The 18,720-nt window shown below is 37.6% G+C and overlaps 1 protein-coding gene across 1 annotated transcript; it reads left to right on the forward strand.

Moving 5' to 3' along the window:
- The first annotated feature begins 1,000 nt into the window (after nucleotides 1-1,000).
- Nucleotides 1,001-3,735, forward strand: LOC126618679 (pentatricopeptide repeat-containing protein At4g39952, mitochondrial-like). The gene has a single exon (XM_050286852.1). It carries the CDS (start codon nucleotides 1,049-1,051, stop codon nucleotides 3,392-3,394), a length of 2,346 nt encoding a protein of 781 aa, XP_050142809.1. The 5' UTR covers nucleotides 1,001-1,048; the 3' UTR covers nucleotides 3,395-3,735.
- The last annotated feature ends 14,985 nt before the right edge of the window (nucleotides 3,736-18,720 follow it).

Consider the following 18,720-nt stretch of genomic DNA (forward strand, 5'->3'; position numbering starts at 1 on the left):
TTTCTCTATTTCTTCTTCCTCTCACGCGCGAACACACACACACAAAACCTTCTTTCTTCTCATCCCAGCCATCCATTTATTTCTTCATTAAATATGGGCCGTCCACTTTCGTAAAAGAAATTCCAGATTTTGCTAAAATTATAATTCCTAAAATGCCCAAATTTCAAACGTTAAAATCTTTATCATTGTAACTCCAAATCACGAACCGTCTGCACCCACGCGTCCGTAGCGACGAGTACTACGAGGGTATGTCAAGAAAACAATTCTTAGATGGCACGACACAACGTTTAATCTCGAATCATGCGCGTGCCTAGAAGGGCATTTTTGTAAAATCCTTTATTAAAACTGTAAAAACTCTTAAAATCGGGGACGGGCTGTCACAGTTTAATTATATTGATAAATTTAAGTTTTATTATTAATTTCATTTTGTACTTAATAGTAATTTTGCAATAGGGTAAAATAGACAATTAACATTTAAAAGTTAAATTGGGTGTAAACAGAGATTACATAGGTTTAAATAAAATTTCTTTTTTCCCAAAAACTCATCTCTAACTAAATGTTGTGCTATAATTATATGGAGCCCATCAGGTTATTATTTGACTAGAAAAGCATCAGGCTAGCTAAATCTAGCTCCCTTTTCAGATTTTTTTTGGGATCCAGCTCCTCAATTAAAATAATTATTTCAAATTCAAAAACTAGATTTGAAAACATTCAAAGGTACTTTAATTAAATTAAGCATAAATTTAAAGTATAAACTTAAAACTAGTAAAGGCAATTTGAACTACATTATTACTAACCTAGTGTGAGGATAAACTCACATCCTTCCCTTAGTGTATGACATCATTTGTTAAAAAAAAAAAATTAAAACTACTAAATTATTGATGGACTATGTTTAACCTCTTCGGTTAAAGATAATATATAAATGTTCATTTAAAAAATAATATTTTTAAGAACTATAATTCTGAACGGGACTATATTTATTCTTTCGGTTAGAGATGAAAGGCAAAGAGTCAGAAGACCCAAGAAACCTAGCCGTTAGGGAATCCCCATGTTTAACCTCAGACACAAATCCCTCCACTTGTTCAAACACCTTCCCTCCTCCTCCTCTCTTCCATTTTCTTCACTCTCCGCTTCTAATTACGTTAACTACCATCTCGATTCTTTCCTCTCCAACCAGATTCCAACCTTCCAGCATCTCTCTCAATCCCACGCTCTCATCATCACTTCTGCAAACTCAAACAACATCTTCATATGCGCAAAGCTCATCTCTCTCTACGCGTCTCTCTCCAAACCCACTTCTTCCACCAAAGTATTCGCTTCGGTTTCTCCCAAGGATACCTTTCTTTGGAACTCTATAATCAAAACCCATTTCTCCAATGGCGGCTACTCCAAAGCCCTCGTTTTCTTTTTCCAAATGCGGGCTTCTGGTTTTGCTCCTAACCAATTTACTCTTCCAATGGTGGTTTCCTCGTGCGCTGAGTTAATGGTGCTTGACCATGGCAACAATGTTCATGGGTTGGGTAAGAAGCTCGGGCTCTTCGCTGGTAATTCGGCGGTTGGCTCTTCTTTTGTGTATATGTATTCAAAGTGTGGTCGAATGGAGGATGCATCTCTTATGTTTGATGAAATTACTGTGAGAGATGTGGTTTGTTGGACCGCGCTTATAATTGGGTATGTGCAGAATGATGAGAGTGAGAAGGGTTTGGAGTGTCTTTGTGAGATGCACAGGATCGGTGGCATTGGTGAGAGGCCAAATTTCAGAACGTTGGAAGTTGGTCTTCAAGCTTGTGGGGATCTGGGTGCTTTAGTAGAAGGTAGATGCTTGCATGGTTTTGTAGTAAAAAGGGGAATTGGGTGTTCTGGAGCTGTTAAATCTTTGCTTTTGTCCATGTATTCCAGATGCGGGAGACCTGAAGAATCTTATCTTTCGTTTTGTGACATAGAAAATAAAGATGTTATATCTTGGACATCAGTTATCGGTGTTTATGCTAGATCTGGGTTAATGGATGGATGCTTAAGTTTGTTTTGGGAAATGCAGGATAGTGATATTTTCCCAGATGAAATTGTTGTCAGTTGCATGCTTTCAGGTTTTCGAAATTCCACAAATATCAATGAAGGAAAGGCCTTCCTAGGATTAGTCACGAGGCAGAATTATGCATCGAGTCAGGTGGTTCATAGTGAACTACTGTCCATGTACTGCAAGTTTGAGTTGTTGACTCTTGCCGAGAAGCTCTTCAGCGGAATGCAGCACCAGAACAAAGAGTCTTGTAACACTATGATTTATGGCTATGGTAAGCTGGGACTGCGTACAAAATGCATAGAACTGTTTAGGAAGATGCGACATCAAGGCATTGAAGCTGATTCTAATAGCTTGGTATCTGTGGTTTCTTCGTGTTTCCAGATGGGAACAATCCATCTTGGCCAATCACTTCATTGCTTTATAATTAAGGTTTGTATGGATGAAAATGTCTCAGTAGCCAACTCACTCATAGACATGTATGGAAAAAGTGGTTATTTGACCATTGCAAGGAGAATTTTTTCTGTGACACAGAAGGATATTATAACATGGAACTCATTGATCTCATCATACACTCACAATGGACATTCTTTCGAGGCCATAGACCTATATCATAAGATGATTGCAGAAAACTTCATGCCCAACTCAGCGACATTGGTAACAGTGCTTTCAGCTTGCTCTCATCTCGCATCTCTGGAAGAAGGAATAAAGGTTCATTGTCACATTAAGGAAAGACGTATTGGGAACAATTTATCCCTTTCAACTGCATTAGTTGATATGTATGCAAAATGTGGGGAACTTGAGAAATCAAGAGAATTGTTCAACTCAATGGAAGATAGGGATGTTATTTCCTGGAATGTCATGATCTCAGGTTATGCAACACATGGACATGCAGAATCTGCAATAGAACTATTCCACGAGATGGAAGATTCAAATGTTATACCGAACGAACTCACCTTTCTTGCTCTTCTCTCAGCCTGTAATCATTCAGGGCTGGTTGAAGAAGGGAAATATCTGTTTCGTAAAATGCAAGATCTTTCCCTAAACCCAAATTTGAAGCACTATGCTTGTATGGTAGATATTCTTGGCAGGTCCGGTAATCTGCAAGAAGCTGAAGATTTGGTTCTGTCAATGCCCATATCTCCTGATGGTGGTGTGTGGGGATCATTATTAGGTGCCTGTAAGATTCACAATGAAATTGAGTTGGGCGTAAGGGTTGCAAGGCATGCCATAAAATCTGATCCAGAAAATGATGGCTACTATGTAATGCTTTCAAACTTGTATGGTTCTATTGGGAAATGGGAGGAGGCTATAAATGTGAGAAAAATGATGGAGGAAAAGGGCGTCGGAACGACAAAGGGTTGGAGTGTAGTCTAATTTGTGTTGTTAAGAGAAACGGAAATCAGTTTACTACTGGAGTAATAGGGGTCTGTTGCATACCAGTGACAGAAAAGGAAAAAAAGTTTGATCCCGTGTCCTGAATTTTGGTCCACCGGCAAAAATGAGGCCATTACCACTATTGAAGTAATGTTCAGTTTCTATTCTTGTTCATTACGCTGTACTGTTTTTTAAACATGTGATAATGATAGGTTATTGGAGATATTTGCAGAGATATACATGCATTACAGAATGGTTTTCATAGCAGAATCGAGTTCATAACTTGTCCGGAAATGAAGCACACTGATGATTGACTCGAGAAAACATTACATTTTACTTCCTGTTTGATTGTTAGATTTCATTCTTTGAACATAGGTATGACATTAGGAGCATGGTTGAAGAAATTAAGTTGGCTCTTCAACCATGGTATGGCCTCATTCTATGACTATGAATGCCGATGTTTTTAATCCATCATATAACATTGATATAACTTTTCATATTGTTTCCCTGTGCTGTTGTACCGTACAGTTTTAGCTAATTTCCGATCTCGGAGTACTGCCAATGCCAAATGCTCCCATCGTCGCCTCAGGATAGTGGAGATTCACAAGCTTTCTGATCCCCAAGTGATTACAGAACGTTTGAACCTCGATGTTAATGAAGTATTTATTCAATGTTTCAGGTTGAAGAAATGCCTCATGGGAGAGATGCCTTTCCTATATTACACATGTACGAAATCCCTAGTTTGCCTAGGGCTTCTAAAATTTAAACACATCCGATTGAGAGCGACTTACATGCAATTAAGATGCCACGTGACCAATTACATGTAAGTTCTTCTCTGTTCGAATTGCCCAATTGTCTTCATAAACTAAGGGAAATTGGAGGTTTAGAGTAAGTCATCTTATCCACTGCAATACAATCTACTATTGACAGACAAAAAAAAATATTTTCTTTTAAATGGAATCTTCTACAATATTGCTTAGAATCAAATGATACGAGAATATAAATGAATGTGATTGAAAATAGAAGATTTAAACAATTGTAAAAATCAAATATAATAACTAAAACACATGTAACATTGAAACCACACCATTTGTCATTTGATTTCTAAACATGTATCACATTTCTTTTTTCGACCTAAAAAAAATGCCATACATGTTGTTCAAAACCCACTTGTAATTATTTACATGGTTAAAGAAAACACCATTTGTGTTTAAATAAAAGCGTAAAACACCGAAAATGGCAAACCCTAATTTAACCAACATACAGAAAATGACAAAAGAGCCTTTAGATGTAAGCATCCTAATTGTAATAAAAAAAGGTGGTTAAAGCAGATAATCTCAATCCAAGTAGGTGATTTAACATTAACAAATGTATTAATTTATTATTAATTCAACAAACGAACAGAAGTGCAGGTCACCTACGTTATTGGTTTGGTCAGTCAAAACAAGTGGCCTGTGGAAAACACACACATATTTGATGTGGACGTGCACCCACATCTCGTCTAATCAAAGACTTTAGCCGCTAGAGCTGGTTAAGCATGACCCGCGCTTTTGGTCATTGGCTATAAAAAAGTAAGTTAAGCTTCACAAAAAACCATTAAGAATCAAATTTAAGATTTATTACATATATAAAGAAGAATATCAATACTAAATAACAAGTCGAACTTATTTATAAGTGAAAAAGAATACCACTAAATTGTAATATAAGTATTTTTTTTAATATATTGATATAATCAACACAATGGGCAACCTAATTTGTTATCAAATTTGTCATCCACGAGATTCGAATCTAAGACATTCTCACTTTCATGTAAACAGGAATACCATCAGACCATATTTTTTTTTTAAATTTTTTTTTATCAAAGTGTTTTTGACACACCCCGACACAAAATCAAGATGTGATGGCCGTCATGTGAGAGTGACGTAACCATGTGCACAGTGCGGAAGCAATAAAGATATAAGGAAATGCGATTAAACAAAAACCAAATCAACTAGACTAGATAAGATAAGGTGCGAGTGTAAGATTAAGTGTGAAATACACAATCAAAGTATAAATAGCCTAAGTACAGTCCGACTGGACAAGTACTAATTATACAACACCCAAAGGTGATACTACATTTATGATGTTCTATCAGAACCACCGTCGAAATACCCGAGAGCCACCAAAGCACTTCTACCTAAAACCTAGAGGGGCGCAAAACAAAAAGTGTGAGCGGACAAAAACAAAGCTTTTCAAAATCATTTCATGTCTCAAAAGTTCTAACCCCTCACCGTAAAACCTGTATAATTTCCCAGAAATATAATATATGCTATATCAAAATTCATGCTTAGAATGGAAATCCATAAAAATATACCATGCCAAAATATCTCAATGAGATGCTATAAGTAATCCAGTTAAAATATATCAAGGCCATATATCATATCAGCCGGATCCACCTAACATTACCTGCACATCTGAGTATATAGCTCATAACCAATCTCAATCATATCAAATCCTGCACACGAGTCAAAACCACCTAAAGTGGTATGTACGACAAAACTAGGTGTAAAATAAATATGCTCTAATGCTACGATCACGTGAAGGCTGTGCGAATGATCGCGGGTCACCTATGAGTCGGAACCACCTAAAGTGGTCTGTACGACAAGCCTGTGCACCTAACTTGGATCCAAGGTGAGCATATGGTGCGGGAAGTAAACATCACGTGAAGGATTATGCCCTAACTTTGGACGGGAGCACTAACACCGGGGTGCAGGTTTATGAGCTCTCAATACATCACATCATATCTCGTATAATTGAAGTAATCTCATATCTTTAATTTATGAACTTACCTGACACCAAGGAAGAAAATATCGGTAATATCGGAAATATCGGTAGTCCAAAAACACGGAAATATCGATGGAAATATCGGGATAATATCGATATCGATAAAAATTACATGGAAACCACGGAAATTGTAAGAAAAACTTGGAAATTTTTATTGAAACTTTGCAGGATGTTTATTTAGTCAATTATCTATTAGTTTATCACAAAAAATTGGAAGGAAATGCATTGCATGATGGATTTAACTGATTTAAGTTGATTATATAGCAAGCTGGCAAACATTGTGAGTGTAGAAAATATGTAGTAATTAATGAAAGAAGTTTAAACACACCAATTGGGGCTTATTGCGGCAAGTTTTTTAGATATGACATCGCATCAAGTCGTCTTTTGTGTTAATTTGTAATCTTAACTGGTTAAATTAAGCGGTACATCCAATTGGGGCTTATAAACATTTTAATTCTCTTTAAAAATCTAAGGGCATTTAATAAGGATTTTAAGTGATTCTTTATAGTTTAAGGGGTATTCGATCATGATTTTTAAGAAATTCATACATTCCAAATGTATTCATTTAGAAATTGATTCGAAGAGATTTTTAAAAAGTTGGGAAACTCGAAAAAATTAGAAATATTTCACATAATATTTTAAACATTCTCAAATCGCTTCCTGAAAATTTGAGGGAATTCACTTAAAATTTTACATAAAAGTTTTAAAAATTATTAAACTTCATCAAAATTCATAAATTTTTAAATCTATTATAATCCTTTAAAATCTGAATGGAGTAAAAAATTCAAATCTAAACCTAGTATGAAACAATCACTAAATTACATAAAATTTCTAAACCAAATCTAATAATGATCAATTACAATTCTAATATTGTAATTACTTGGAGTTTTTTAGGGCAATTTAAGTAGATGATTTGGGGGCCGAAACTTGGTTAAATCCCTAAATTGCTAATTGAAACGAGAAAGAAGAGAAGACAGAGAGAACGAGAGGCTCCCCGTATTCCTTTGTGCTAGTAATCCATGGCGTCAACGAGTCAACATCCCTCATCCTCATCGCCCTCCTCTCCCTCTTCACAATCTCCACCACCGCATCAAGGCCCTGCAAAACCCTCTTCGTTTCCTCCTACTCATTCTCCCTCCGCCGCCTCCCCTCCTCCTCTTCCTCCTTCGGCTTCGTCACCATCGTCACCGAGATCAGCCAGATCCACCCCGTCCACCTCCACCACACCCGCTTCGACGACGGCTTCGTCCCACACCCTCACCACCACGACGCCAGCGAGAAGCGAACATCGGCACCCATTCTCCTCCTCCCCCCGGAGCCTGCCCCGCCGGCGCCGCGCTCGCCTCCGTCTCTGTTCCGCGTCTGCTTCAACCCAAGATCAACCAGATCCCTCTTCGTTCCCTCCTACTCATTCTCCCTCCGCCGCCTCCCCTCCTCCTCTTCCTCCTTCGGCTTCGTCACCATCGTCACCGAGATCAGCCAGATCGGCGTCGTTGAGGCGCAGATCTTGGGTTTGAGCATGGATTGCAGAGAGATCTGGGCAGTTGGGGGGACGACGCAGCCTCGGCTGCCTTTCCGACGACGGATCAACGACGATTTTTTCGATAATATCGAAAATATCGCGATATTTCGCCGATATTATCGATAATATCGCGATATTTTGACGATAATGAGACGGATACCTCAGAAAATATCGGAACCTTAGATAAACGATAATATCGGCGAAATATCGCCGATATTATCGATATTTAATTCCATGCCTGACACTTACCTATGCGTCTGCAGCACCAATCATAAATATATGCAACTACTAATGCATAAATAAAATAGGCAGATACTTTGCATGACATTTCAAAACTCATAATCATTCAAATTCATTTTCTGGGAAAAAAATCTCAAGTATATAGGTATATACGGAAAACCAAAAGCCCACTCACTGTTATGTCGAAGAGTTGTAGCCCCCAAGCCTAGATTGATGGCGCTTATCCTTTGGATAGGTCTCACCTATATGCGAAATAACTAAATAAACGTTATTTAAAGCACATACACAAAACTAGGAAATAACTTCTCATACAATGCTCAAATGGGGTGTTTGAATATACCAACATGATCTACACAACACCACAAACATCCTCATATTTTTAGAAAAAAATTTCTGACCACCCACGCGCCGGCCAAGGCACAACCAGACACGCCCCCACGCACGGTCAAACCCTAACTGAGCCTAATGGCCGTTAGGAATATTCCGTTAAAACATTAACAGAAATTAATGGCGTTACCTGATGCCTTTAGAATATTCCATCAGACTTGACGAAATATTCCTCTTCGTCTTCCTTGGATCGCCGGAGACCGTCGTCGGTTTCTGGAAAAATATTGAAACCTTCATATCTTCTTCATTTCTTAACCAAAATTCATGAAATTTGTACCAAAATGAAGCTTACAACAAGTAGAACAAAACCTTACCAATTTTAAGCCCTAAAATCTACGGAATCTCACCGGAGAAACCTCGATAATCCAACCAAAACTTGAAACTCGCGAACTGGACTTCCCAACTTCCAAAACACTCTAACTTTCTTCCCCGAGCTTCGTGAAGACGTCCTAAAGTTTCCTAGAACCTTAAAATTCACTGAAACTTCCACAATCATTACGATGTCGATCCGTGAAGAAATGGTATGGTTTAAGGTTTGTCCGTATAGTTGTACGAACTTTCAGAAAAATTTGAGAGAAGGAGAGAGAGAGAAAGGTCAATGGGAGTTTGGGTGTGTGTGTGTGTGGTCCAGTTTGGGCTACCAACCAACACAAACAAAAATCTCTTTTCTAATTAGGTCCAAACACTTAGGAAAAATTTTAATTAGTCCACAACCAAAACCTAAACCACACAACGCCACAACGTTCAAGGGTACTTTAGTCTTTTCACACCACCGATAAAAATAATCTGGGATGGGTTGTGAAATTTTTTTTATTTTCTTTTTTTTTACTATAATCAAAATTACTAAAATTTACATATTCGAACCAATATGTAAAGGGCCAAACATAAACCCATGATCAATGAATCTAATTGACACTGGAATTAATTTTTTTTTTCTCAAATATAACCGGAGGTGATTTTCATGCCGTATAATATTTATTAAATTGAATAAATCAAACATAAATAAGATATAAAATTAAACATAAACACGTAAGAAACTAAAAAAACGTGTATTTATCGTTTCTCTTGACAACACTACGAGTGTATGGCGGCTATCGAAAAAAGAGAGTTGTGGTTACAAATGTTACAATACAATCCCCGCTGCGATATGTATATTTGTAAATTATGGTCAACCAAAGCTATGAAACTTTTTCTATTTATTTTTGGTCGATTCAAAGATATCAAGCTCGATCATATTCATATGCTGTTCAAGTGTTTTGAAACCGTCCGTTGATTTTTTGCTTTTAAATCAACACCGTTGAAAAAAATTTACATGTTTTTTTTAATGGCGCAGTTCTATATTTTTGTATTTTACGTGCAATTTTACGGGTTTAACTTACAATAATACCATTTGAGGAAAATTGAAAATATATTACAAAAATGCAAACAAAAATATAGAACCGTCGATTTATTTTATTATATACTTCCGGTTTAATTAAACCATTGTTCTTAATTAAACAGAGTTGTTTAATTAAACAAACTTGTTTTAGATTTTCACTAATCATTTACGACCATTTCACAATGCCCCTTTACCATTTTACATTAATACATGTATGTATCACGACCAAGTAAGAAAAGATTAGCTCTATACATGATTCCACGTATTCAAACAAATATGACACAACACTCCTTTCGAATACGGCACTCTGTTTTATTTTGATTTTTCGAATCGAATCATCTACTTTCCAAGTCTCTGTTCATAATAAATAAATTATATAAGTCGTATACTATTTGGGGTAATGACTATCATGCCACAATTTAATACTACATGATGATGTGACAAGAAATTTGTAAACTTCAGGTTGTTTGTATATAATATTTATTTTAACGAAAAACCATATTTTTACACAAAAAAATTAATTTTGACACTATTCACTTTACCTTTTATTTTGTTCTTATCATTAAAACTCAAAGTTTTCAAGCCATTTTCATTAGTTTTCCTATAATTTTATTTCATTAAATATTAGTTCAATATGTCTCGTGGCCAATAAGATCCTCTCTAGATCCTTTTGGTGAGGATCTTAAAAATCTGTAAATCGTGTTCGTTTATCGTATATCGTGCAGTCCATTTTTGTCAAGTACTTTTTGTATTTAAATACAAATATTTAAAATGATTTCTGACCGCATAATATACGATGAACGGATATGATTCACAGATTCTCGTCTCACGGATCCCCGAAATCCTCATAAAAAGGATCCGGATTCATCTCGTGGAACATCATGTGGCATTTTGTTTTGTTTTGTTTTTATTTGTTTTTGAAGTGAAAGTACATCATGTGGAATTAAACTATGGTATAAAATATAAATTTTAGAAAACTTAGAAATTCATACCCTTACCTGTTATTAAAACTTTAATTTAATATTATTTCATTGAATGTTGATTGAGTATCTGATATATTACTTGTTACATCATGTGGATGACATAGTAATAAAATATAGCATAAATATGTGCCAAGCTTAAAGTTACTTATACCATTGAGTAAATTGTAATAATGGTCCCTCAACTTTAATAAAATTGAAGCAATGGTCCCTCAACTAAAAATCCATTACCATTGGTCCCTCAACTCATCAAAATGTGTAGCTATGGTCATTTTTGTCAAATTCGTTAGAATTTTGTCAAAATAAGTTATGTTGGAAGGACCATTGCTACAATTGGGGTCCCTCAACTAATCAAAATGTGTAGCTATAATTCTTTTCATCAACTTCGTCAAAATTTTGTCCAAATGAGTTATGTTGGAATGACCATTGCTACAATTGAGTTAAAGTTTGAGGGACTATTGCTCTAATTGAGTTAAAGTTGAGGGATCATTTCTCCAGTTAGATTAAAGTTGAGGGACCAATGGTAATGATTTTTCAGTTGAGAGACCATAGCTGCATGTTTTGATGAGTTGAGGGACCAATGGTAATGAATTTTTAGTTGAGAGACGATTGCTACAATTTGAGGGATGATTGCTTCAATTGAGTTAAATATGTGCCAAGCTTAAAGTTACTTATACCATTAAGACCTTCAAATTTAGAAAATGACTAATATTGATGGACACCATTATAGCGTAGGTAGATCTTTAATAGCTTATTAACTAAAATGATCAAAAATTAAATTTTGATCATCAAATTAATCAAATACTTTTATAGATCCTTCATTTGTTTGAGATAATTTATTACTTGAATGTTATAAAATTATACCAACTGTTGCAGTCCTATTTAGAATAGGAATGTGATTGTGTAAATCCTAGGAAATATGAGAATGTATCTTATATTCCTATTAGGATTAGATTACCTATTAAATGTTGTAATCCTAAAGGGAAAAGTTTTACCCTTCCTACTACTATAAATAAAGGCACAATGGGGTGAGATAACACACACCCACAATTACACATCTCTCTATTCTTCTCTCTATTGCCGCACCCCCTCTCTCTCTAAGGCCTACATAATTATTCAGTAAATTATACCTACAACACGTTATCAGTACGCTCTTGACGCTGCGCTAACAAGAGAGTTTGATCTTCAATTTGGGGAGTGTTACGTTTTAATCATTCTTTTCATGATTAATTTATTAATTTATTAAATTGATCTACATGCTATTGATTCAATTTAATTTTTTTGTGTTGAACGTAATACAACGCATTGGAGAATTCCAGCTTTCAAGAAGGATCTTCTACAAATTCAAAGGCTTTTGTTGTTTTCTGCTACTCAGGTACGCTTAAAATAAAGGAAGATATTTGAAACGACCCATGAAGCATGAAAACATTCCCCATGATGCATGAACCCCCTACATTTATATTTACCTTCCGATATATATATTGTATATGTTTCATATATTTCTCAATATATATATTTGTTTCATGCATTACGCAATAATTGCTATGTGGAATTTGTGAGTCAAAGTATTCAATTAAATTAGAAGCATGTTTCGGGTTTTCCTAAACCCTAAAGGATTTGAAAAAAATAGGGGAATCAGGACATGGTGCGGCACACCACCGCACCATCATTGTGCAAATAATCACCAAGCCTAGGCCTGGATTTTACCTCGGTAGGGCCTGTAGCCCTAAGCCTATGCACACTGGCCTTGGCCTGCAGCCATCCAACCGGCCCAATTGTCTGGGCTGTCCTCCCATACACACGCTGCAACCTTTTTGGTTGTTGGGTTTTGTTGCTCTGGCCCGTATACATATAGCCTGCATATGCTGGGCTTGTCCCTGCGCCACCCATACCCAAGCCCGTGACCTGCAGTCACTATGGGGCTGCTTTCACGCAGCCAGCCTTCGCTGGGATCCCCGTGACAACCCATAAGCCAGCATGAGCTGAACCTGCCCGTGAACTCCCTACAACCCAAAACACGACCCAGCTACGGCTAGGGTCTCCCATTCCTCACCCGTGGCCTGCAGCCACCACCAAAGGAACATTTGGGCCTCACCTTATGCTTAAGGCACCCAACCCGTGCCTCTTAACCGCCGACATTAAGCCCAATTATTTTTGGGGCTCTATTTTCGATCCAATAATATTATTTTGCTTCTACGATCAACCCCGAATGGTCCTGATCTATTGAATTAATTAAAAGTGACATGCAGTCCATTAATTTGATAATGAATCCAAAATTATTGACCTGAAGATCACTTTTGGACATTAACGATTCAATAATTTATTTCTCTTCTTTGAACCGTCACATACTTTCGTAGTAACGAAGCTCTCACACTTGAGTTCCCGAAGACAACTCAAATCCATTACACTAAGTTAGTATATTGCATTCTGAGTTTTTTCCAGGAACCTCTCCTTTATGAACTAAACGTTCATAAACTAAATTGAATCTGTAGTTTCAAATTTAGTGCCTTTGAAACCGAAAGATTTCATAAAACAATACATCCATGAAAACCTGGCGTTTTTCATGAAAACCATGTCTTAGAACTCGAATGTTCTAACTTTGATGCTTATGGATGATTCATTCCCATAGCATCAATCACAATCTTGTTCCCTCAAATTCAGTGGATTGTCGAACCGTCACAAGTTTGATTTTCCTGATTTGGACGTTTTCTAATAGAAACCACTTTAGGTGGGGTACAAGACGTGAATCTCCACTTGACTATCAAGAAGCTGAGAAGCCATTGATGCCAACAATGGCAAGGAAGAGCTGAATAAGCCTCCGCCATAATCTTCATTCGAAGACTTATGCTCAAAGCATTACAAATGGAAATACTCCCCGAACGAGGATTCCATGGCTCTTTGGCTCACTTCTATAGACCGTCTAATCATGAAAGAAATTGCCCGCAGCAAACCATGATTACGTCCATGAATGAGTATAATTCTGAATTTTATAAATCCGATCGAATCTTGACTGGAGAATACTTTTCTCGTCATTCCATGTTTCTAACTCGCTCCTAAAGCAGCAGTGTAGAAAGTGGAAATTTACCATATTCTCGGATCTGATTACTACCACAAACGTGAAAGAAAGGTATGGACCAAGTTCGGCTGGAGTCTACCGAATGGCTCGACCAATTTCGGTCAAAACCTAACTAAATGGTGATGCACTGCTTTGGCAGGGATACACTGAATGACATATTCTTTCACAATACAATTTCGAGTTTGTGTTCACAAACATATAGTATAATCAGGGCCTGCCAAGGTGTGGCATCATGCCCGAAGCATGATCCTTGGTACATAAGACCTAAAACTTCAAGAATAAGGGATAATATTCTCGAACCTCAACCTTGCAAGAATCTACTCCCGTCTTGATGGAATATATCATTGGTTATGCACCTGTTCGTGCCCCTACCAATGTTGTTGAGGAGTACCATTCTAGTAGTCAATATGTGAGATTGATTTTGGTCCACCGAACATCGTTAGCAGAGCAAAATTTCGACATGGATGGCCTTATTGGCCGAATCCCCTTAGTAAATTTACTTTGTGAACATTTTTCCATGTTCTTGGATTCAAGTTTGGTGTATGTTTTACTTATGAATAATCTTATTGATATTGTCCTCGAATATGAGTTAATTGAATCATGTTTCTTAATACATGTGACCGATTCAATTAAACACGTGATTAGGTAGGAATGTGGGAAAGTTAGTTGTCTGGATGAATGCGTACTACGCACACTAACTTTACACCTAAATCACATCTCTAACAACGACTCCAGGTCTATCCAACCTGATTAAGAGCATTGGCATGCTCCTCGTTGTATGAATGATAATGAATTATCATTTAAAGGACCTTAAATTCTTCCTGACGTTGAGTTTTTAAGGATATTCGAGATGACAATGATCATAAATGAAACCACTGAAGAAAATAGAGTGAAATATTTTTGCACCACCTCCAAAAATGAGCCTGAAGCTTTGATTTGGGGCCAATGGGTTGTCTTCCAACTAGGAATACACCACATGTGGCCAGCCTATAGCCTGGTGATTGAGCAGTTTACTTGCTTTGGCACGACCTTTTGGGACACTTAGGTCGAACAATGATGCTACAACGCATCTCCTTATCTGAAATAAGGATTTTGTGCCTACAAGCACACTTTGCCAATCCTGCTCATTAGGGAAATTGATTTTCTATATCATTTCTTACAAAGATACGACACGACTCCATTTTCGCAGTGGATTCAAGGGAATATATGTGGACTAATCCAACCAAAATGCGGACCATATAAATATTTATGGTTTTGGTTGATGAATTGAAAAACTGGTCACATGTTTGTCCACACACATTACTGCTAAACCTCTTGGCCGATTAAGGGTTCACCACCCTACTTATCTCTTAAGGTCTGAAAGACTGGATAATGCTAGAGAGTTTATATCGACGGTTTTCGATAAAGTATTGCATGTCATTTTGGGTTTTTAATTGAACATCACATTCCCATGTTCACCCCAAATAGCCTAGCCTAGCGATCATAAAGCGCAATTTAAATGATCGCCCGAATTTTGGTAAACATACCAAGTTTTCGGTCTTTGCCTAGGGCTATGCAATCTTGTACGCAGCTATGTTAGTCCGCCTTGAGGCCCATTGCCACCCAACCTATATGACGTTACAGTTGGTTACTGGGTATGAACCTGACGACTTTCGTATTTACGCATTTGGGTGCGCATTCCATGTGCTAAGTTGCGCCGCCACAACGTACCACCATGGGTCCTCAAAGACGGATGTGTATCTTTTGTCGATCATGATTCTCCTTCATATTAGCTCTATTCGACCCTTGCACACGATCTCTTTACCGCTTATTTGCGGGTTGTCACTTTAATGAGACAGTCTTCCCGCCATTAGGGAGAGATAAGAACGTCAACGTTCCTATAGAACGACGCTAACATGGACGTTGCCCACTATGTCTCATCTCGATCCCCATACTGCACAAGTGTGATAAGCAAGTGCGACGAATTCTAGATTTCAGAATGTTGCTCCAGACGCATTCCTCTGATCTAGCTAAAGTGACGAGATCATATACCAGCTCCAAACATGCCTGCAAGGATAGACGTACTTAACGAACGTCGAGTCAACATTCCTGGAGGGTGTGCCGCCCATGTGGGACGGTTTGGACGCCCTTGTTGGACGGTTCGGTACACCGGCGGATAGCCAATCAATATGTCTTGGCCTGGAGCACGACATATCATTCGGTTCGTAGGATTCACTTCCTTGGAAGAGGAAGACATGGCACAACGATGAATCTAAACTCGATCGTTGTCTCAAATCATTTCTATCTCATGAGATTAATCCCGATTACTCCCCAGACTTGAAGTTCTTGGTCCAGTAGACTAGTTTGGATGAGAAAATGGAATTGAAATGAGATTATCATCGATGATGTTTTCACTTATGTGGTAGGTACCGACATAAATGAAAAGTGACGATATCGAACCGTGTTCCGTTGATTAAGTGACAACGTAGAACTGATTGGACAACTAAAGTTAAAATTCAGGTCAAATTCCTTACCAAAGTGTGTATTGGACCTGTCGTTCCTACACTGCCTAAGGTAACCCTGTTGAGTTACAAGTGGGAAAGGAAACATTATGAGATGAATGAAATAGTGTGATATGATGCACGCCTTACGGCTCAAGGTTTCTCTCAAAACATCCTGTGATTGATAGCAGCATTATGAAATGTGGTTAGTATTTCTCTATGGGGATATAAATACGGAGATTTACGTGTAAGTTCCCGAAGAATTACATGGACTGGTTCAAATAGTTCCAAATCACGGAACACCCTTTTAACTCATTTTGAGGCGTTCACTTATGGATTGAAAAATCCGACAGATGTGGTATACCCATCTAAGTGATTATTTGATCAGTCAAGGATATGAATTATGCCTTTGCGTGTTAAACTATGAAGTCTTATTCCAAATTGCTAGAGTTACAGTTTAATGTCGTTAACACGAATCTCACTAAGACTCTCGAAGGGCTTGAGAAAATTGCCTCGCACCTGAAGATGGAATTTGAGATGAAGGATCTTGGGAAAACTCGTTTATGCCTTGACCTGAAGTTGAAGCATTGTTCTGACGGTATTTTGGTCTACCAGTTGAACTACACCCGGAATGTGTCACCTTTGAGTATACCCATGATCGTCCATACGTTATATGCAAATGAGACTCTTGAAGAATCTATGGAATCCGAAATTCCATGTCTAAAAGTTCAACTTTGCGCTTCGTTGTACTTAGCTCATTGTATTTAGACATGACATCTCCTTTACTGTTGATCTTGGTAAAGATGCAACACCGTGCCTACACGCAACCACTGAATTGGTATTAAAGACGTACCCTGAAGGTATTACGTGGGCAAATCCCAATGCATCTTGAGCGGATCTAACCCCCCTGATCATCGAAATGATGCTTGCCTTGTTTGTTATGCTGACGCTGGTTACTTATCAAACCCGCACAAGGTAAAATCCCCGAATGGTTATGTCTTTACCGTTAGGGATATCGCAATATCTTGAAGGTCCACGATATGACCCTAGTTGCGAAATCTTCGAATCGTTCCAAGACTCACTTTACTTCACTATGCCACAAGTGAGACATGGTTAGGAGTTCTTGTTGAGCATATTCGAAGTATTTGCTATATTTTCATCCATCGTTGAGTCCCAACGACGATCCATGAAGATTATGGCACATGTATCAACCCGACCAAGCCATGATACATCAACGAAGTCAACACCAAGACATATTGTGTTTACATCTACATCAGCAAAGCATCAGGAGATTGAAGTCATGCAAACCGATCCCAGACAACCTTGCCGACCTCTACACGATGTCACTGCCGAAGTCAACCTTCCAGAAGCTTGTCCGAGGAATTGGTATGCCTAACTACTCATATGCAATGCTTGTAGTTCTCATTTGGAAGTTATGTCAAACTCAGGGGGAGTATCTAGAAGTATACTTACTTGATCTTAATGTACTCTTTTTCCCTACGATTAGGAGTATTTTTCCCACTGGGTTTTTGCTACCTAACTAGGTTTTAACGAGGCACCCATCCTGGGTTGATCATACCCTTGAGAGCTCTTCTACTTGCGTCTAAAAGACGTATAGTTTTGACTTAATGCAACTTCTCACTTTTCTCCTTATACTATGGGTTTTTCTCCCATCTTGGGTTTTACCATAGTGAGGTTTTGTGAGTTTTACTTTTTATGCATTCTTCCGTTGATTTGAGACTCGCATTTGCCCATTGTGCCGACGACTTCATCAACTGTACTTACTTCATCAATGAAGACTTGATGCGCCATTTACTTGAGTATTTACACACTCAAGGGGGAGTGTTGCAGTCCTATTTAGAATAGGAATGTGATTGTGTAAATCCTAGGAAATATGAGAATGTATCTTATATTCCTATTAGGATTAGATTACCTATTAAATGTTGTAATCCTAAAGGGAAATGTTTTACCCTTCCTACTACTATAAATAAAGGCACAATGGGGTGAGATAACACACACCCACAATTACACATCTCTCTATTCTTCTCTCTATTGCCGCACCCCCCTCCTTCTAAGGCCTCCATAATTGTTCAGTAAATTATGCCTACAACACCAACTAATTTTACATCTCATATTAGCTACTCAACTACCTGACACAAAAAAAACAAGTGAGTTACTCCACGATGAAATAAGATAAAGGGGGTGCATTTTTTCTATTCACGTTCTCTCTCTTTTATCCATCCTATTATAGTTTGTCACTTGTCCTACTAATTAATTTTAATTTTAATCTTTTCTAAATAGATAATTCTTCTTTTTAACACTTTACTTCCACTTTTACTATAAAATATACAAAAGGAAGAATGTGCTACTATTGACCCTAAAAACTACCAAGTTTACGTAACGCGTAGGCCGAGTACTTAATAAGCTAACTACATCATTC

This window comes from Malus sylvestris, chromosome 1, assembly GCF_916048215.2.
Source record: "Malus sylvestris chromosome 1, drMalSylv7.2, whole genome shotgun sequence".
Classification (NCBI taxonomy): Eukaryota; Viridiplantae; Streptophyta; class Magnoliopsida; order Rosales; family Rosaceae; genus Malus; species Malus sylvestris.